The sequence below is a fragment of the Cherax quadricarinatus genome, chromosome 94 (genome assembly GCF_038502225.1).
Source record: "Cherax quadricarinatus isolate ZL_2023a chromosome 94, ASM3850222v1, whole genome shotgun sequence".
In the NCBI taxonomy this organism is placed as follows: Eukaryota; Metazoa; Arthropoda; class Malacostraca; order Decapoda; family Parastacidae; genus Cherax; species Cherax quadricarinatus.
In genome coordinates, this window is record NC_091385.1 from 11,087,587 (window position 1) to 11,111,220 (window position 23,634).

At 43.1% G+C, this 23,634-nt stretch overlaps 1 protein-coding gene across 1 annotated transcript in view; it reads right to left on the minus strand.

Moving 5' to 3' along the window:
- Positions 1-3,259: 3,259 nt before the first annotated feature.
- Positions 3,260-23,634, minus strand: part of LOC128700856 (trypsin I-P1-like) — a 52,153-nt gene continuing 31,778 nt past the window's right edge. The window contains exons 5-7 of the mRNA XM_053794309.2: positions 21,827-21,957; positions 18,077-18,187; positions 3,260-4,094 (exon numbers count right to left, since the gene is read on the minus strand). Of these exons, the coding sequence (XP_053650284.2) occupies positions 3,867-4,094; positions 18,077-18,187; positions 21,827-21,957 (470 nt within the window). The 3' untranslated portion in view covers positions 3,260-3,866. The remainder of the gene's footprint in view (positions 4,095-18,076; positions 18,188-21,826; positions 21,958-23,634) is intronic.

A 23,634-nucleotide genomic window follows, 5' to 3' on the forward strand; every position in this document is an offset into this window, starting at 1 on the left:
CTCTTTGTAGTCCTACCTGATCCTCATCTGATTTAATTCTCCTCGTTAACTTCACATCATCTGCGAACAGGGACACTTGTGAGTCTATCCCTTACATCATGTCATTCACATATTCCAAGAATAGCACTGGTTCTAGGACTGACCCATGTGGGACCCCACTCATCACAGGTGCCCATTGTGATACCTCATCACGTACCATGACTCATTGTTGCCTCCCTGTCAGGTATTCTCTGATCCACTGCAGTGCCCTTCCTGTTATACGTGCCTGATCCTCCAGCTTCTGCACTAACCTCATATGAGGAACTGTGTCGAAGGCCTTCCTGCAGTCCAGGAAAAAGCAATCAACCCACCCTCTCTTTCTCTCGTGTCTTACTTCTGTTACTTGTCATAGTGTGTGTGTGTGTGTGTGTGTGTGTGTGTGTGTGTGTGTGTGTGTGTGTGTGTGTGTGTGTGTGTGTGCTCACCGAGTTGAGGTTGCAGGGGTCGAGTCCAAGCTCCTGTGTGTGTTATGTGTGTGTGTGTGTGTGTGTGTGTGTGTGTGTGTGTGTGTGTGTGTGTGTGTGTGTGTGTGTGTGTGTGTGTGCTCACCGAGTTGAGGTTGCAGGGGTCGAGTCCAAGCTCCTGTGTGTGTTGTGTGTGTGTGTGTGTGTGTGTGTGTGTGTGTGTGTGTGTGTGTGTGTGTGTGTGTGTGTTAATAAAACAAACACAAGCATTTTTTAATATTATATTCACATAAACATTTGTTAAACCATCTAGTTATTTATATGACAGTTCTACTGCAACTTACAGCTAAGTTGTAAATATTACCTGGACCTCTGTCGAAATAATCCACTTTGACTTTTTCGGTTTATTCTAGGTAATTTACATATATGTCCCTATGTATGGTAATTGTACTTGTGTGTACCTGTATCTGTATTACCCAGGTACCAATTTACCTTCTTAAGAACCTGAACCCTGCAGGTACATACATCCAGGTGTTTTCCGGGTCTTGTTGACTGGTAGCTTCAGCTCAAATCTAATCAAATTCAAATTTTTATTTCCAGGGAAAATTTACGTGTGATTGACATGTTATAAGGAGTCTTATTTCCATACATGGTTTACAATGTGTAATTTCAATATTGATTTACAAGTGCAAAGAAAGCCACTGTCATGCCGAGGCATTTGGGGCAGACATCTGCAACATCTGCAATGTTGCATTACGTCCAACACCCAAGAACAAAACTCGCGTCCTAAGAGAAAGTCAGTGTTGTAAATGCTGTATACAGATGTATAGAGTCATGTGTTGTGGTCTGTCTGCTTTCCCTGTTTTCTGTCTGCTTCCAGTGTTATCTGTCTGCTTCCAGTGTTTTCTGTCTGCTTCCAGTGTTTTCTGTCTGCTTCCATTGTTGTCTGTCTGCTTCCATTGTTGTCTGTCTGCTTCCAGTGTTGTCTGTCTGCTTCCAGTGTTGTCTGTCTGCTTCCAGTGTTTTCTGTCTGCTTCCAGTGTTTTCTGTCTGCTTCCATTGTTGTCTATCTGCTTCCATTGTTGTCTGTCTGCTTCCAGTGTTGTCTGTCTGCTTCCATTGTTGTCTGTCTGCTTCCAGTGTTGTCTGTCTGCTTCCAGTGCTTTCTGTCTGCTTCCAGTGTTGTCTGTCTGCTTCCAGTGTTGTCTGTCTGCTTCCATTGCTGTCTGCCTGCTTCCAGCGTTGTCTGTCTGCTTCCAGTGGTGTCTGTCTGCTTCCAGTGGTGTCTGTCTGCTTCCAGTGGTGTGTCTGCTTCCAGTGTTGTCTGTCTGCTTCCATTGTTGTCTGTCTGCTTCCATTGTTGTCTGTCTGCTTCCAGTGTTGTCTGTCTGCTTCCAGTGTTGTCTGTCTGCTTCCATTGCTGTCTGTCTGCTTCCAGTGTTGTCTGTCTGCTTCCAGTGGTGTCTGCTTCCAGTGGTGTCTGTCTGCTTCCAGTGGTGTCTGTCTGCTTCCAGTGGTGTGTCTGCTTCCAGTGCTTTCTGTCTGCTTCCAGTGTTGTCTGTCTGCTTCCAGTGTTGTCTGTCTGCTTCCAGTGTTGTCTGTCTGCTTCCAGTGGTGTCTGTCTGCTTCCAGTGGTGTCTGTCTGCTTCCAGTGGTGTCTGTCTGCTTCCAGTGGTGTCTGTCTGCTTCCAGTGGTGTCTGTCTGCTTCCAGTGGTGTCTGTCTGCTTCCAGTGGTGTCTGTCTGCTTCCAGTGGTGTGTCTGCTTCCAGTGTTGTCTGTCTGCTTCCATTGTTGTCTGTCTGCTTCCAGTGTTGTCTGTCTGCTTCCAGTGTTGTCTGTCTGCTTCCATTGCTGCCTGTCTGCTTCCAGTGTTGTCTGTCTGCTTCCATTGGTGTCTGTCTGCTTCCAGTGGTGTCTGTCTGCTTCCAGTGGTGTGTCTGCTTCCAGTGGTGTGTCTGCTTCCAGTGGTGTGTCTGCTTCCAGTGTTGTCTGTCTGCTTCCAGTGGTGTCTGTCTGCTTCCAGTGGTGTCTGTCTGCTTCCAGTGGTGTCTGTCTGCTTCCAGTGGTGTCTGTCTGCTTCCAGTGGTGTCTGTCTGCTTCCAGTGGTGTCTGTCTGCTTCCAGTGTTGTCTGTCTGCTTCCAGTGTTGTCTGTCTGCTTCCAGTGTTGTCTGTCTGCTTCCATTGTTGTCTGTCTGCTTCCAGTGTTGTCTGTCTGCTTCTAGTGCTTTCTGTCTGCTTCCAGTGTTGTCTGTCTGCTTCCAGTGTTGCCTGTCTGCTTCCAGTGTTGTCTGTCCGCTTCCAGTGTTGTCTGTTTCCAGTGTTGTCTGTCTGCTTCCATTGTTGTCTGTCTGCTTCCAGTGTTGTCTGTCTGCTTCCAGTGTTGTCTGTCTGCTTCCAGTGTTGTCTGCCTGCTTCCAGTGGTGTATGTCTGCTTCCAGTGGTGTCTGTCTGCTTCCAGTGTTGTCTGTCTGCTTCCAGTGGTGTCTGCTTCCAGTGGTGTCTGTCTGCTTCCAGTGTTGTCTGTCTGCTTCCAGTGTTGTCTGTCTGCTTCCATTGTTGTCTGCTTCCAGTGTTGTCTGTCTGCTTCCAGTGCTTTCTGTCTGCTTCCAGTGTTGTCTGTCTGTTTCCAGTGTTGTCTGTCTGCTTCCAGTGTTGTCTGTCTGCTTCCAGTGTTGCCTGTCTGCTTCCAGTGTTGTCTGTCCGCTTCCAGTGTTGTCTGTTTCCAGTGTTGTCTGTCTGCTTCCAGTGTTGTCTGTCTGCTTCCAGTGTTGTCTGTCTGCTTCCAGTGGTGTCTGCTTCCAGTGATGTCTGCTTCCACCGTTGTCTGTGTGCTTCCACTGTTTGCTTCCACTGTTGTTTGCTTCCACTGTTTGTTTTCACTGTTGTCTGGTCTTGGCTTACTAACAACGAACATCTTCAGTCAGCTGTGTCAGCTGTGTCAGCTCCTCTCTCGTGATACTTGTACTGCTGTTATCATCCACACTGCCATAACAAAACGTAAATATTCACATATAACTACTGATACTGTGTTAACTCGTGTTATTATCATGTACACACCATCCGGTGTGACTGCGGTCCCGCATATATGTAAAAAAATCTCCAGACTTGCTGCAAGAATTTACAGTGAACCTATAATGCAGCAGAACCATTGTAGCAACAACCGTTTTACGTTGTTTGGGTGTTAGGTCAATATTACTGGTTCTTGTTCTAATCTTGTAAATGATGGATGTCAGGGCTGCCTGACATCAATTTTCTATATTTATGTTTTATTTATTTTTTAATTTTATCTAAAACGATTACCAGTGGAATTATGTTGTATGTAAATCCTATCATATTCAGCTTAATATGTTTTATTATTAACTGTTTTAACTGGTATTTGAGGATAATAGACTGTTCCTTCCAATTCAGTTCTATAATCTGTCTATTCATTATCTTCTTCGAAGAATGAGAGTGTCCTCAGCTCGTCCTCGCCATATTCCTTACTGATGGTCTTTCTCAGCCAGCCGACGTAGTGTGCCACCTCTGTGTAAACACCTGGAATTCCCTCTGTGGCACAGCCGATCCCCCAGGAGGTGATGCCTGTCAGTCTGCAGGAAGCCAGGTCTTCGGTGGAGTTGGTGCAGCACACTAGAGGGCCTCCAGAGTCACCCTGGAGACAACAAGGAGAACTATGAGGGCGGTTGAGTGTATAACAATTTAACTGATCTCTTATACCAGCTAAACTTAGTATCTTTGATCGTTGGAACATTATACAGACATCACAAGACCAGCAGGAACATTATACAGACATCACAAGACCAGCAGGAACATTATACAGACATAACACGACCAGCAGGAACATTATACAGACATAACACGACCAGCAGGAACATTATACAGACATCACAAGACCAGCAGGAATATTATACAGACATCACAAGACCAGCAGGAACATTATACAGACATCACAAGACCAGCAGGAACATTATACAGACATCACACGACCAGCAGGAACATTATACAGACATCACAAGACCAGCAGGAACATTATACAGACATCACAAGACCAGCAGGAACATTATACAGACATAACACGACCAGCAGGAACATTATACAGACATAACACGACCAGCAGGAACATTATACAGACATCACAAGACCAGCAGGAACATTATACAGACATCACAAGACCAGCAGGAACATTATACAGACATCACAAGACCAGCAGGAACATTATACAGACATCACAAGACCAGCAGGAACATTATACAGACATCACAAGACCAGCAGGAACATTATACAGACATCACAAGACCAGCAGGAACATTATACAGACATCACAAGACCAGCAGGAACATTATACAGACATCACAAGACCAGCAGGAACATTATACAGACATCACAAGACCAGCAGGAACATTATACAGACATCACAAGACCAGCAGGAACATTATACAGACATCACAAGAGGAACATTATACAGACATCACAAGACCAGCAGGAACATTATACAGACATCACAAGACCAGCAGGAACATTATACAGACATCACAAGACCAGCAGGAACATTATACAGACATAACACGACCAGCAGGAACATTATACAGACATAACACGACCAGCAGGAACATTATACAGACATCACAAGACCAGCAGGAACATTATACAGACATCACAAGACCAGCAGGAACATTATACAGACATCACAAGACCAGCAGGAACATTATACAGACATCACAAGACCAGCAGGAACATTATACAGACATCACAAGACCAGCAGGAACATTATACAGACATAACAAGACCAGCAGGAACATTATACAGACATCACAAGACCAGCAGGAACATTATACAGACATCACAAGACCAGCAGGAACATTATACAGACATCACAAGACCAGCAGGAACATTATACAGACATAACACGACCAGCAGGAACATTATACAGACATCACAAGACCAGCAGGAACATTATACAGACATCACAAGACCAGCAGGAACATTATACAGACATCACAAGACCAGCAGGAATATTATACAGACATCACAAGACCAGCAGGAACATTATACAGACATCACAAGACCAGCAGGAACATTATACAGACATCACAAGACCAGCAGGAACATTATACAGACATCACAAGACCAGCAGGAACATTATACAGACATTTATACAGACATCACAAGACCAGCAGGAATATTATACAGACATAACACGACCAGCAGGAACATTATACAGACATAACACGACCAGCAGGAACATTATACAGACATCACAAGACCAGCAGGAACATTATACAGACATCACAAGACCAGCAGGAACATTATACAGACATCACAAGACCAGCAGGAACATTATACAGACATCACAAGACCAGCAGGAACATTATACAGACATCACAAGACCAGCAGGAACATTATACAGACATCACAAGACCAGCAGGAACAGACATTATACAGACATCACAAGACCAGCAGGAACATTATACAGACATCACAAGACCAGCAGGAACATTATACAGACATCACAAGACCAGCAGGAACATTATACAGACATCACAAGACCAGCAGGAACATTATACAGACATCACAAGACCAGCAGGAACATTATACAGACATCACAAGACCAGCAGGAACATTATACAGACATAACACGACCAGCAGGAACATTATACAGACATCACAAGACCAGCAGGAATATTATACAGACATCACAAGACCAGCAGGAACATTATACAGACATAACACGACCAGCAGGAACATTATACAGACATCACAAGACCAGCAGGAACATTATACAGACATCACAAGACCAGCAGGAACATTATACAGACATAACACGACCAGCAGGAACATTATACAGACATAACACGACCAGCAGGAACATTATACAGACATCACAAGACCAGCAGGAACATTATACAGACATCACAAGACCAGCAGGAACATTATACAGACATCACAAGACCAGCAGGAACATTATACAGACATCACAAGACCAGCAGGAACATTATACAGACATATACAGACATCACAAGACCAGCAGGAACATTATACAGACATCACAAGACCAGCAGGAACATTATACAGACATCACGACCAGCAGGAACATTATACAGACATAACACGACCAGCAGGAACATTATACAGACATAACACGACCAGCAGGACCAGCCCGAACATTATACAGACATCACAAGACCAGCAGTAACATTATACAGACATCACAAGACCAGCAGGAACATTATACAGACATCACAAGACCAGCAGGAACATTATACAGACATCACAAGACCAGCAGGAACATTATACAGACATCACAAGACCAGCAGGAACATTATACAGACATCACAAGACCAGCAGGAACATTATACAGACATCACAAGACCAGCAGGAACATTATACAGACATCACAAGACCAGCAGGAACATTATACAGACATCACAAGACCAGCAGGAACATTATACAGACATCACAAGACCAGCAGGAACATTATACAGACATCACAAGACCAGCAGGAACATTATACAGACATCACAAGACCAGCAGGAACATTATACAGACATCACAAGACCAGCAGGAACATTATACAGACATCACAAGACCAGCAGGAACATTATACAGACATCACACAGACAGACCAGACAGCAGGAACATTATACAGACATAACACGACCAGCAGGAACATTATACAGACATCACAAGAGCAGGAACATTATACAGACATAACACGACCAGCAGGAACATTATACAGACATCACAAGACCAGCAGGAACATTATACAGACATCACAAGACCAGCAGGAACATTATACAGACATCACACGACCAGCAGGAACATTATACAGACATCACAAGACCAGCAGGAACATTATACAGACATCACAAGACCAGCAGGAACATTATACAGACATCACAAGACCAGCAGGAACATTATACAGACATCACAAGACCAGCAGGAACATTATACAGACATCACAAGACCAGCAGGAACAGACATTTATACAGACATCACAAGACCAGCAGGAACATTATACAGACATCACAAGACCAGCAGGAACATTATACAGACATCACACGACCAGCAGGAACATTATACAGACATCACAAGACCAGCAGGAACATTATACAGACATCACAAGACCAGCAGGAACATTATACAGACATCACAAGACCAGCAGGAACATTATACAGACATCACAAGACCAGCAGGAACATTATACAGACATCACAAGACCAGCAGGAACATTATACAGACATCACACGACCAGCAGGAACATTATACAGACATCACAAGACCAGCAGGAACATTATACAGACATCACAAGACCAGCAGGAACATTATACAGACATCACACGACCAGCAGGAACATTATACAGACATCACAAGACCAGCAGGAACATTATACAGACATCACAAGACCAGCAGGAACATTATACAGACATTTATACAGACATCACAAGACCAGCAGGAACATTATACAGACATCACAAGACCAGCAGGAACATTATACAGACATAACACGACCAGCAGGAATATTATACAGACATAACAAGACCAGCAGGAACATTATACAGACATCACAAGACCAGCAGGAACATTATACAGACATCACAAGACCAGCAGGAACATTATACAGACATCACAAGACCAGCAGGAACATTATACAGACATCACAAGACCAGCAGGAATCACATTATACAGACATCACAAGACCAGCAGGAACATTATACAGACATCACAAGACCAGCAGGAACATTATACAGACATCACAAGACCAGCAGGAACATTATACAGACATCACAAGACCAGCAGGAACATTATACAGACATCACAAGACCAGCAGGAACATTATACAGACATCACAAGACCAGCAGGAACATTATACAGACATCACAAGACCAGCAGGAACATTATACAGACATCACAAGACCAGCAGGAACATTATACAGACATCACAAGACCAGCAGGAACATTATACAGACATCACAAGACCAGCAGGAACATTATACAGACATCACAAGACCAGCAGGAACATTATACAGACATCACAAGACCAGCAGGAACATTATACAGACATCACAAGACCAGCAGGAACATTATACAGACATCACAAGACCAGCAGGAACATTATACAGACATCACAAGACCAGCAGGAACATTATACAGACATCACAAGACCAGCAGGAACATTATACAGACATCACAAGACCAGCAGGAACATTATACAGACATCACAAGACCAGCAGGAACATTATACAGACATCACAAGACCAGCAGGAACATTATACAGACATCACAAGACCAGCAGGAACATTATACAGACATCACAAGACCAGCAGGAACATTATACAGACATCACAAGACCAGCAGGAATATTATACAGACATCACAAGACCAGCAGGAACATTATACAGACATCACAAGACCAGCAGGAACATTATACAGACATCACAAGACCAGCAGGAACATTATACAGACATCACAAGACCAGCAGGAACATTATACAGACATCACAAGACCAGCAGGAACATTATACAGACATCACAAGACCAGCAGGAATATTATACAGACATCACACCAGACCAGCAGGAACATTATACAGACATCACAAGACCAGCAGGAACATTATACAGACATCACAAGACCAGCAGGAACATTATACAGACATCACAAGACCAGCAGGAACATTATACAGACATCACAAGACCAGCAGGAACATTATACAGACATTTATACAGACATCACAAGACCAGCAGGAACATTATACAGACATCACAAGACCAGCAGGAATATTATACAGACATCACAAGACCAGCAGGAACATTATACAGACATCACAAGACCAGCAGGAACATTATACAGACATAACACGACATTATACAGACATCACAAGACCAGCAGGAACATTATACAGACATCACAAGACCAGCAGGAAATATTATACAGACATCACAAGACCAGCAGGAACATTATACAGACATCACAAGACCAGCAGGAACCAGACATCACAAGACCAGCAGGAACATTATACAGACATCACACCAGACCAGACAGACCAGCAAACATTATACAGACATCACAAGACCAGCAGGAACATTATACAGACATCACAAGACCAGCAGGAACATTATACAGACATCACAAGACCAGCAGGAACATTATACAGACATCACAAGACCAGCAGGAACATTATACAGACATCACAAGACCAGCAGGAACATTATACAGACATCACAAGACCAGCAGGAACATTATACAGACATCACAAGACCAGCAGGAACATTATACAGACATCACAAGACCAGCAGGAACATTATACAGACATCACACCAGACCAGCAGGAAACATTATACATTATACAGACATCACAAGACCAGCAGGAACATTATACAGACATCACAAGACCAGCAGGAACATTATACAGACATCACAAGACCAGCAGGAACATTATACAGACATCACAAGACCAGCAGGAACATTATACAGACATCACAAGACCAGCAGGAACATTATACAGACATCACAAGACCAGCAGGAACATTATACAGACATCACAGACAGACCAGCAGGAACATTATACAGACATCACAAGACCAGCAGGAACATTATACAGACATCACAAGACCAGCAGGAACATTATACAGACATCACAAGACCAGCAGGAACATTATACAGACATACAGACCAGCAGGAACATTATACAGACATCACACGACCAGCAGGAACATTATACAGACATCACAAGACCAGCAGGAACATTATACAGACATCACAACCAGACCAGCAGGAACATTATACAGACATCACAAGACCAGCAGGAACATTATACAGACATCACAAGACCAGACATCACAAGACCAGCAGGAACATTATACAGACATCACAAGACCAGCAGGAACATTATACAGACATCACAAGACCAGCAGGAACATTATACAGACATCACAAGACCAGCAGGAACATTATACAGACATCACAAGACCAGCAGGAACATTATACAGACATCACAAGACCAGCAGGAACATTATACAGACATCACAAGCAGGAACATTATACAGACATCACAAGACCAGCAGGAACATTATACAGACATCACAAGACCAGCAGGAACATTATACAGACATCACAAGACCAGCAGGAACATTATACAGACATCACAAGACCAGCAGGAACATTATACAGACATCACAAGACCAGCAGGAACATTATACAGACATCACAAGACCAGCAGGAACATTATACAGACATCACAAGACCAGCAGGAACATTATACAGACATCACAAGACCAGCAGGAACATTATACAGACATCACAAGACCAGCAGGAACATTATACAGACATCACAAGACCAGCAGGAACATTATACAGACATCACAAGACCAGCAGGAACATTATACAGACATCACAAGACCAGCAGGAACATTATACAGACATCACAAGACCAGCAGGAACATTATACAGACATATTATACAGACATCACAAGACCAGCAGGAACATCATACAGACATCACAAGACCAGCAGGAACATTATACAGACATCCCAAGACCAGCAGGAACATTATACAGACATCACAAGACCAGCAGGAACATTATACAGACATCACAAGACCAGCAGGAACATTATACAGACATCACAAGACCAGCAGGAACATTATACAGACATCACAAGAAGACATTATACAGACATCACAAGACCAGGACATCACAAGACCAGCAGGAACATTATACAGACATCACAAGACCAGCAGGAACATTATACAGACATCACAAGACCAGCAGGAACATTATACAGACATCACAAGACCAGCAGGAACATTATACAGACATCACAAGACCAGCAGGAACATTATACAGACATCACAAGACCAGCAGGAACATTATACAGACATCACAAGACCAGCAGGAACATTATACAGACATCACAAGACCAGCAGGAACATTATACAGACATCACAAGACCAGCAGGAACATTATACAGACATCACAAGACCAGCAGGAACAGACATTTATACAGACATCACAAGACCAGCAGGAACATTATACAGACATCACAAGACCAGCAGGAACATTATACAGACATCACAAGACCAGCAGGAACATTATACAGACATCACAAGACCAGCAGGAACATTATACAGACATCACAAGACCAGCAGGAACATTATACAGACATCACAAGACCAGCAGGAACATTATACAGACATCACAAGAGCAGGAACCAGACATCACAAGACCAGCAGGAACATTATACAGACATCACAAGACACAAGACATCACAAGACCAGCAGGAACATTATACAGACATCACAAGACCAGCAGGAACATTATACAGACATCACAAGACCAGCAGGAACATTATACAGACATCACAAGACCAGCAGGAACATTATACAGACATCACAAGACCAGCAGGAACATTATACAGACATCACAAGACCAGCAGGAACATTATACAGACATCACAAGACCAGCAGGAACATTATACAGACATCACAAGACCAGCAGGAACATTATACAGACATCACAACCAGACCAGCAGGAAACATTATACAGACATCACAAGACCAGCAGGAACATTATACAGACATCACAAGACCAGCAGGAACATTATACAGACATCACAAGACCAGCAGGAACATTATACAGACATCACAAGACCAGCAGGAACATTATACAGACATCACAAGACCAGCAGGAACATTATACAGACATCACAAGACCAGCAGGAACATTATACAGACATCACAAGACCAGCAGGAACATTATACAGACATCACAAGACCAGCAGGAACATTATACAGACATCACAAGACCAGCAGGAACATTATACAGACATCACAAGACCAGCAGGAACATTATACAGACATCACAAGACCAGCAGGAACATTATACAGACATCACAAGACCAGCAGGAACATTATACAGACATCACAAGACCAGCAGGAACATTATACAGACATCACAAGACCAGCAGGAACATTATACAGACATCACAAGACCAGCAGGAACATTATACAGACATCACAAGACCAGCAGGAACATTATACAGACATCACAAGACCAGCAGGAACATTATACAGACATCACAAGACCAGCAGGAACATTATACAGACATCACAAGACCAGCAGGAACATTATACAGACATCACAAGACCAGCAGGAACATTATACAGACATCACAAGACCAGCAGGAACATTATACAGACATCACAAGACCAGCAGGAACATTATACAGACATCACAAGACCAGCAGGAACATTATACAGACATCACAAGACCAGCAGGAACATTATACAGACATCACAAGACCAGCAGGAACATTATACAGACATCACAAGACCAGCAGGAACATTATACAGACATCACAAGACCAGCAGGAACATTATACAGACAGACCAGCAGGAACATTATACAGACATCACAAGACCAGCAGGAATATTATACAGACATCACAAGACCAGCAGGAACATTATACAGACATCACAAGACATTATACAGACATCACAAGACCAGGAACATTATACAGACATCACAAGACCAGCAGGAACATTATACAGACATCACAAGACCAGCAGGAACATTATACAGACATCACAAGACCAGCAGGAACATTATACAGACATCACACGACCAGCAGGAACATTATACAGACATCACAAGACCAGCAGGAACATTATACAGACATCACAAGACCAGCAGGAACATTATACAGACATCACAAGACCAGCAGGAACATTATACAGACATCATACAGACATCACAAGACCAGCAGGAACATTATACAGACATCACAAGACCAGCAGGAATATTATACAGACATAACAAGACCAGCAGGAACATTATACAGACATCACAAGACCAGCAGGAACATTATACAGACATCACAAGACCAGCAGGAACATTATACAGACATCACAAGACCAGCAGGAACATTATACAGACATCACAAGACCAGCAGGAACATTATACAGACATCACAAGACCAGCAGGAACATTATACAGACATCACAAGACCAGCAGGAACATTATACAGACATCACAAGACCAGCAGGAACATTATACAGACATAACACGACCAGCAGGAACATTATACAGACATAACACGACCAGCAGGAACATTATACAGACATCACAAGCAGACCAGACAGGCAGGAACATTATACAGACATCACACGACCAGCAGGAACATTATACAGACATCACACGACCAGCAGGAACATTATACAGACATAACACGACCAGCAGGAACATTATACAGACATCACAAGACCAGCAGGAACATTATACAGACATCACACGACCAGCAGGAACATTATACAGACATCACACGACCAGCAGGAACATTATACAGACATAACACGACCAGCAGGAACATTATACAGACATAACACGACCAGCAGGAACATTATACAGACATAACACGACCAGCAGGAACATTATACAGACATAACACGACCAGCAGGAACATTATACAGACATCACAAGACCAGCAGGAACATTATACAGACATCACAAGACCAGCAGGAACATTATACAGACATCACAAGACCAGCAGGAACATTATACAGACATCACAAGACCAGCAGGAACATTATACAGACATCACAAGACCAGCAGGAACATTATACAGACATCACACACGACCAGCAGGAACATTATACAGACATCACACGACCAGCAGGAACATTATACAGACATCACAAGACCAGCAGGAACATTATACAGACATCACAAGACCAGCAGGAACATTATACAGACATCACAAGACCAGCAGGAACATTATACAGACATCACAAGACCAGCAGGAACATTATACAGACATCACAAGACCAGCAGGAACATTATACAGACATCACAAGACCAGCAGGAACATTATACAGACATCACAAGACCAGCAGGAACATTATACAGACATCACAAGACCAGCAGGAATATTATACAGACATCACAAGACCAGCAGGAATATTATACAGACATCACAAGACCAGCAGGAACATTATACAGACATCACAAGACCAGCAGGAACATTATACAGACATCACAAGACCAGCAGGAACATTATACAGACATAACACGACCAGCAGGAACATTATACAGACATCACAAGACCAGCAGGAACATTATACAGACATCACAAGACCAGCAGGAACATTATACAGACATCACAAGACCAGCAGGAACATTATACAGACATCACAAGACCAGCAGGAACATTATACAGACATCACAAGACCAGCAGGAACATTATACAGACATCACACGACCAGCAGGAACATTATACAGACATCACAAGACCAGCAGGAACATTATACAGACATAACACGACCAGCAGGAACATTATACAGACATCACAAGACCAGCAGGAACATTATACAGACATCACAAGACCAGCAGGAACATTATACAGACATCACAAGACCAGCAGGAACATTATACAGACATCACAAGACCAGCAGGAATATTATACAGACATAACACGACCAGCAGGAACATTATACAGACATAACACGACCAGCAGGAACATTATACAGACATAACACGACCAGCAGGAACATTATACAGACATAACACGACCAGCAGGAACATTATACAGACATAACACGACCAGCAGGAACATTATACAGACATCACAAGACCAGCAGGAACATTATACAGACATCACAAGACCAGCAGGAACATTATACAGACATAACACGACCAGCAGGAACATTATACAGACATCACACGACCAGCAACACTCATGTAACCAATGACGACTCACATTCATTACAACTTCTAACTGTTACCACATTTATTACCAGTGGGTATCAGTGGTACCATGTTTGGTCCACAACCAAGAAGCCTCCAGAGTCTGGAGGCTTCGTCTAGAGTCCAGACGAATCCTTGGAGAAGAGAAATTAACAAGTCTTCTACCATGTGACTATGCCCTCGTCTGCTACACGTCCCTCTTCACTGACGCCTATATAAGCACCAGTCTCCTTACCTGTGCTTCAGAATCTCTACAACCACGGTGCTCTAAACACCACCTCCAAGGCTGAGGGACTGATTACCTCATCTTTTGTATATAATTCTTCTGTTTTCTTATTATGTCCAAGAATCTGTATTGATAAAGCCACTGGAGGGCGAAACGTCTACAATAAAGATAACCAGATGTTGCACAAGTGTCTTAACTTTCATCAAGTCTTATACCACTAACTATTCCTATTAACAATGAATACATTCCTATCAGTTAGTGGACTGTTGAGACAGTCATCCTGGGGACGACAAACACAAGACCCCTATTAAAATAACCCACATTGCTTGCCTTTTTCTTGGGGGGGGGGAGAGGGGGAGGAGGTTTATCCTAGGTTATCAATCATCCTGGTCATTAATCCGAAGAAAGTGATCATCCACAGCATGAAAAAACTAACCTAATACTTCCAGTAACAGACTAATGAACCATTGACAGTAACATTAATGTATCCGGTGTAATTTAGTCCAAGTATTATGTAATGGGTACGGACATTATTAACTATATATATATATATATATATATATATATATATATATATATATATATATATATATATATATATATATATATATATATATATATATATATATATATACATATATGTCGTGCCGAATATGTAAAACTGGTCAATTAGCAAGAACTCATTTAAAATTAAGTCCTTTTTGAAATTTTCTCTTATACGTTTAAAGATATATTTTTTTCATTATTGTTAATGTAAAAATTTATAATTTTGCACCAAAAGAATCTTAGAAAACTTACCTAACCTTATTATAACAAGAACAATTTATTTCAGCCTAACCCAACTAAATATATTTTAAATACGTTGACAATAATTTAGTACTAAACAAACACAATCAAACATATTTTTTTCGTTAGGTTCAGAATGATTTTGGCGAAATTATTGCATACACAAATTTTCACTTGTCCTATATGGCAAGATGAGCGTTGCTATTTAAGCCAAGATCGCAAGTTCTGCCTATTCGGCACGACATATATATATATATATATATATATATATTTATATATATATATATATATATATATATATATATATATATATATATATATATATAATGGCACTAAGTGTACCACCTCAGATCTTTCTTACTGCAGATAATAACTAGCAGAAGGAAGATACATTGTTCACTTACTCTCCGTACATCTAGATATTTTATGTACACAAACACGATCTGATAATTCAGCGTTGATACACAGTGCACTTTTATGAGGTAGAGTGCAGTGTGTGGGGCCAGGAGCTACTAGCTGGCCTCACCCTCACCTGTGTGGGGCCAGGAGCTACTAGCTGGCCTCACCCTCACCTGTGTAGGGCCAGAAGCTACTAGCTAGCCTCATCACCACCTGTGTGGGGCCAGGAGCCACTAGCTGGCCTCACCCTCACCTGTGTGGGGCCAGGAGCCACTAGCTGGCCTCACCCTCACCTGCGTGGGGGCCAGGAACCACTAGCTGGCCTCACTACCACCTGTGTGGGGTCAGGAGCCACTAGCTGGCCTCACCCTCACCTGTGTGGGGCCAGAAGCTACTAGCTAGCCTCATCACCACCTGTGTGGGGCCAGGAGCCACTAGCTGGCCTCACCCTCACCTGTGTGGGGCCAGGAGCCACTAGCTGGCCTCACCCTCACCTGCGTGGGCGCCAGGAGCCACTAGCTGGCCTCACTACCACCTGTGTGAGGCCAGGAGCCACTAGCTGGCCTCACTCTCACCTGCGTGGGGGCCAGGAACCACTAGCTGGCCTCACCACCACCTGTGAGGGTCCAGGAGCCACTAGCTGGCCTCACCTCCACCTGTATTTCCGTTGCATTTCCTAACGTTCCTGGCTGCCACAGGTACCAAGGTACAATCCCGGGAGTGCCACGGCTCTTTACATCTGTTGTCCCTTCTTACCTATTAAAAACTAGGTTCTTAGTAAATAAACCATACCACGGGCGGGGATAGAACACCGCGACGGTCTGAAGTTTTGAGACTCTGACCGCGGGTTCTATACCCACCCGTGGTATGGTTTGTTTGCAATCGTGTCATCACGATTTTGTGAGTCATGCTCCTAGGAGTTACCCGACTATTGTAAGTCACATCCAGTGGAGTCGTGCTCACACTGAGTGTCCGTGGTTCGATCCCCTGTACATGTGGAAACATCGGGCCTGTTTCCTTAAGACACCTGCTGTCCCTATTCACCTAGCAGTAAGTAGGTACCTGGGTGTTACCTGACAGGTGTGGGTCGCATCCTGGGGACAAAATTAACCTAAGTTGCAGGAAATGATCTACATAACCAGAAGCTTTCAGTATAGTATATCACTGATGTGAGCTATGGTCTGTATAAGTTGAATCATGTACTTGTAGAAATAAAGATTATTATTATTATTATTATTATTATTATTATTATTATTATTATCCAGTAAGGGGTTAGATAAATACATGAGTGGGTGTGGGTGGGTGTGAGTTGGACCTGATTAGCTTGTGCTACTGGGTCAATTGCCGTGTTCCTTCCTTAAGTGAATGTGACCTGACCTGACTAGGTTGGGGCATTGGCTTAAGCCGGTAGGAGACTTGGACCTGCCTCACATGAGCCAGTAGGCCTGCTGCAGTGTTCCTTCTTTGTTATGTTCTTATATTAACTCACCTGGCAGGCGTCCTTGTCGTCCCCACCGGCACACAAGTTAGCTGGATACACCATGAAGAAACTACGATGGTAATATATATCTTGACAGGCAGCGTCACTCTTCACCGTCACCTGAAACACCTCACCAATTACTAAGATATAAGAAATTAATACTTTGTATCAGATTTCCTGCGTGTCAGGATATTAGCTTTGTTTACAAATTGATGGGTATTTACCTGGGGATTGGCAGAGAGCATGCATAGTTCCTTTGTATAAAGGCAAAGGGGACAAAAGAGAGTGCAAAAATTATATAGAGGGATAAGTCTGAACATTAAAATGGTATAAAATACCGACAGGTTGTTAGGTAAGACACATGTGCAACAGTTAGGTATCTTTATTTTGAAACGTTTCGCCTACACAGTAGGCTTCTTCAGTCCAGTACAGAAAAGTTGATAGAAGCAGAAGATACTTGAAGACGATGTAATCAGTCCATCACCCTTAAAGTTTTGAGGTGGTCAGTCCCTCAGTCTGGAGAAGAGCATTGTTCCATAGTATGAAACAATATGGAGATGAAGTGACAGGATGGAGCCTATATAGCGCCAAGAGGTGAGACGTAGGTCACTAGGAGAGGTAAGAACTCAGATGTTGGGAGGACAGGTCCCTCTCAAATCCTGCCGTTCTCACTAGTAGAGGTTGTCGAAGTTGATTGTAGGTCTGTACCAAGATACCCTTGTGTTGGACTGAAGAAGCCTACTGTGTAGGCGAAACGTTTCAAAATAAAGATACCTAACTGTTGCATATGTGTCTTACCTAACAACCTGTCGGTATTTTATACCATTTTAATGTTCAATCTGTCTGACACTGCAACACAAGGGTATCTTGGTACAGACCTACAATCAACTTCGACAACCTCTACTAGTGAGAACGGCAGGATTTGAGAGGGACCTGTCCTCCCAACATCTGAGTTCTTGAAAGTTAAGACACATGTGCAACATCTGGATATCTTTATTGTAGTAGACGTTTCGCCATCCAGTGGCTTTATCAATACAGATTCAAGGACATAATAGGAAGACAGTAGAACTATATACAAAAGATGAGGTAATCAGTCCCTCGGCCTTGGAGTTAATGTTCACAGCATCGTGGTGGAGGAGAATCTGGAGCAAAGACAAGAAGACTGGCGGTTTATATAGGCGTCAGTGGATAGGGACGGGCAGCAGACGAGGGCAAAGTCACTGGTAGGCGGGATTCCCCAGTGGAAGTAGGTCCTTCCCAAAGAGATGGGTTAGTTGCAGCAGCCGTGAAGGTCCCATCTCTTTGGGAAGGACCTACTTCCACTGGGGAATCCCGCCTACCAGTGACTTTGCCCTCGTCTGCTGCCCGTCCCTATCCACTGACGCCTATATAAACCGCCAGTCTTCTTGTCTTTGCTCCAGATTCTCCTCCACCACGATGCTGTGAACACTAACTCCAAGGCCGAGGGACTGATTACCTCATCTTTTGTATATAGTTCTACTGTCTTCCTATTATGTCCTTGAATCTGTATTGATAAAGCCACTGGATGGCGAAACGTCTACAATAAAGATATCCAGATGTTGCACATGTGTCTTAACTTTCATATTGTCGGTATTTTATACCTTTCTTGCACATACCTGGTAAAGTGTATGGTAGAGTTATTATTGAAAGAATTAAGAGTAAGACGGAGAATAGGATAGCAGATGAACAAGGAGGCTTTAGGAAAGGTAGGGTGTGTGTGGACCAGGTGTTTACAGTGAAACATATAAGTGAACAGTATTTAGATAAGGCTAAAGAGGTCTTTGTGGCATTTATGGATTTGGAAAAGGCGTATGACAGGGTGGATAGGGGGGCAATGTGGCAGATGTTGCAGGTGTATGGTGTAGGAGGTAGGTTACTGAAAGCTGTGAAGAGTTTTTACGATGATAGTGAGGCTCAGGTTAGAGTATGTAGGAGAGAGGGAGATTATTTCCCAGTAAAAGTAGGCCTTAGACAAGGATGTGTGATGTCACCGTGGTTGTTCAATATATTTATAGATGGGGTTGTAAGAGAAGTAAATGCGAGGGTCTTGGCAAGAAGCGTGGAGTTAAAAGATAAAGAATCACACATAAAGAGGGAGTTGTCACAGCTGCTCTTTGCTGATGACACTGTGCTCTTGGGAGATTCTGAAGAGAAGTTGCAGAGATTGGTGGATGAGTTTGGTAGGGTGTGTAAAAGAAGAAAATTAAAAGTGAATATAGGAAAGAGTAAGGTTATGAGGATGACAAAAAGATTAGGTGATGAAAGATTGGATATCAGATTGGAGAGAGAGAGTATGGAGGAGGTGAATGTATTCAGATATTTGGGAGTGGACGTGTCAGTGGATGGGTCTATGAAAGATGAGGTGAATCATAGAATTGATGAGGGGAAAAGGGTGAGTGGTGTACTTAGGAGTCTGTGGAGACAAAGAACTTTATCCTTGGAGGCAAAGAAGGGAATGTATGGGAGTATAGTTTTACCAATGCTCTTATATGGGTGTGAAGCATGGGTGATGAATGTTGCAGCGAGGAGAAGGCTGGAGGCAGTGGAGATGTCATGTCTGAGGGCAATGTGTGGTGTGAATATAATGCAGAGAAATCGTAGTTTGGAAGTTAGGAGGAGGTGCGGGATTACCAAAACTGTTGTCCAGAGGGCTGAGGAAGGGTTGAGGTGGTTCGGACATGTAGAGAGAATGGAGCGAAACAGAATGACTTCAAGAGTGTATCAGTGTGTAGTGGAAGGAAGACGGGGTAGGGGTCGGCCTAGGAAAGGTTGGAGGGAGGGGGTAAAGGATGTTTTGTGTGCGAGGGGCTTGGACTTCCAGCAGGCATGCGTGAGTGTGTTTGATAGGAGTGAATGGAGACAAATGGTTTTTAATACTTGACGTGCTGTTGGAGTGTGAGCAAAGTAACATTTATGAAGGGGTTCAGGGAAACCGGCAGGCCGGACTTGAGTCCTGGAGATGGGAAGTACAGTGCCTGCACTCTGAAGGAGGGGTGTTAATGTTGCAGTTTAAAAACTGTAGTGTAAAGCACCCTTCTGGCAAGACAGTGATGGAGTGAATGATGATAAGTTTTTATTTTTCGGGCCACCCTGCCTTGGTGGGAGACGGCCAGTGTGATAATAATAAAAATAAATTACAAAAATATTTTTGAATGTAAAAAAATATGCAGAGTAAGATAAGATTTTGTTCGGATTTTTAAACCCGGAGGGTTAGCCACCCATGACAGCCCAAGAGTGTTAGTGCGTTGCATAACAGATGTTAAATTTAACCAACAGGTTATTACACAGTCTTGCTGCGCAGTTCTCATAGTGCCAGAATCAATGTTAAATTACGCGAAAAAAGACCCATGTCGCTTTAATCCTCTAAACAATAAACTAACAAGAACAACAGATGGTATTCACAACTCTCAGGTAAGACCAACATGGGGTGAGAGGGAAGCTGGCAGACACGAAGAGTACCTCAGGAGAGGCCAGTATGCATGGGCCAGTATGCATGGGCCAGTATGCATGGGCCATTATGCATGGGCCAGTATGCATGGGCCAGTATGCATGGGCCAGTATGCATGGGCCAGTAGGCCTGCTACAGTGTTCCTTCTTTATGTTATGCTCTGGAGAGGATTATATATATAATCCTCTCTGGGAGGAAAGTCTTCAGTTGTAGAGAGCTAAACCCAGCAGGAGAGCATTGTATGGGTGATGTGGAAGAGCGGAGGAACCGGGTATCAACAGTATACATACATCAGCAGCCATGAGGACGTGGGGTAGGGCATCATCCTCTGCCAGTCTGCCCCAGCCTGAGATGGTACATCTCTGTCCAACACCAACCTCCTTCCGCGTCTCCAGGGAGATGGGCACCCCGCCGGTCCCTCCTGCGGGTACAACAACAGTATGAGAGAACAGGTATGATATTCAGGTACACCACGTCCCTGAAACTGTAGAGTTTATCCCATACAGCGTTAAACCCGTGTGACTCATTCAGCTAGTTTAACTAGTTTAAGCATAGTTTGATTTTCCCAGTAACTAATTTAAATATAGTTTGAGCTGGCCAATAATTAGTTATTCTAAACGTATCTAAATTATATTTAGTTGTATCAGGCTAAATTAAATTGCGCTTGTTGTAATAAGGCCAGGCAAGTTTTCTAAGGTTCTTTTGGTGCAAAATTATTAATTTTTAAGCATAGTTTGATCGGGCCAGTAACTAGTTTAAGCATAGTCTGATCTGTGACTACCACTTACTGTAACCACCACTGTGACTACCACTTACTGTAACTACCATTGTGATTACCACTTACTGTAACTACCACTGTGACTACCACTTACTGTAACTACCACTGTGACTACCACTTACTGTAACTACCACTGAGTACCACTTACTGTAACTACCATTTACTGTAACTACCACTGTGAGTACCACTTACTGTAACTACCACTGTGACTACCACTTACTGTAACCACCACTGTGACTACCACTTACTGTAACCACCACTGTGACTACCACTTACTGTAACCACCACTGTGACTACCACTTACTGTAACTACCACTGTGACTACCACTTACTGTAACTACCACTGTGACTACCACTTACTGTAACTACCACTGTGACTACCACTCACTGCAACTACCACTGAGTACCACTTACTGTAACTACCATTTACTGTAACTACCACTGTGAGTACCACTTACTGTAACTACCACTGTGACTACCACTTACTGTAACCACCACTGTGACTACCACTTACTGTAACTACCACTGTGACTACCACTTACTGTAACTACCACTGTGACTACCACTTACTGTAACTACCACTGTGACTACCACTTACTGTAACTACCACTGAGTACCACTTACTGTAACTACCATTTACTGTAACTACCACTGTGAGTACCACTTACTGTAATTACCACTGTGACTACCACTTACTGTAACCACCACTGTGACTACCACTTACTGTAACCACCACTGTGACTACCACTTACTGTAACCACCACTGTGACTACCACTTACTGTAACTACCACTGTGACTACCACTTACTGTAACTACCACTGTGACTACCACTTACTGTAACTACCACTGTGACTACCACTCACTGCAACTACCACTGAGTACCACTTACTGTAACTACCATTTACTGTAACTACCACTGTGAGTACCACTTACTGTAACTACCACTGTGACTACCACTTACTGTAACCACCACTGTGACTACCACTTACTGTAACTACCACTGTGACTACCACTTACTGTAACTACCACTGTGACTACCACTTACTGTAACTACCACTGTGACTACCACTTACTGTAACTACCACTGAGTACCACTTACTGTAACTACCATTTACTGTAACTACCACTGTGAGTACCACTTACTGTAATTACCACTGTGACTACCACTTACTGTAACCACCACTGTGACTACCACTTACTGTAACCACCACTGTGACTACCACTTACTGTAACCACCACTGTGACTACCACTTACTGTAACTACCACTGTGACTACCACTCACTGCAACTACCACTGAGTACCACTTACTGTAACTACC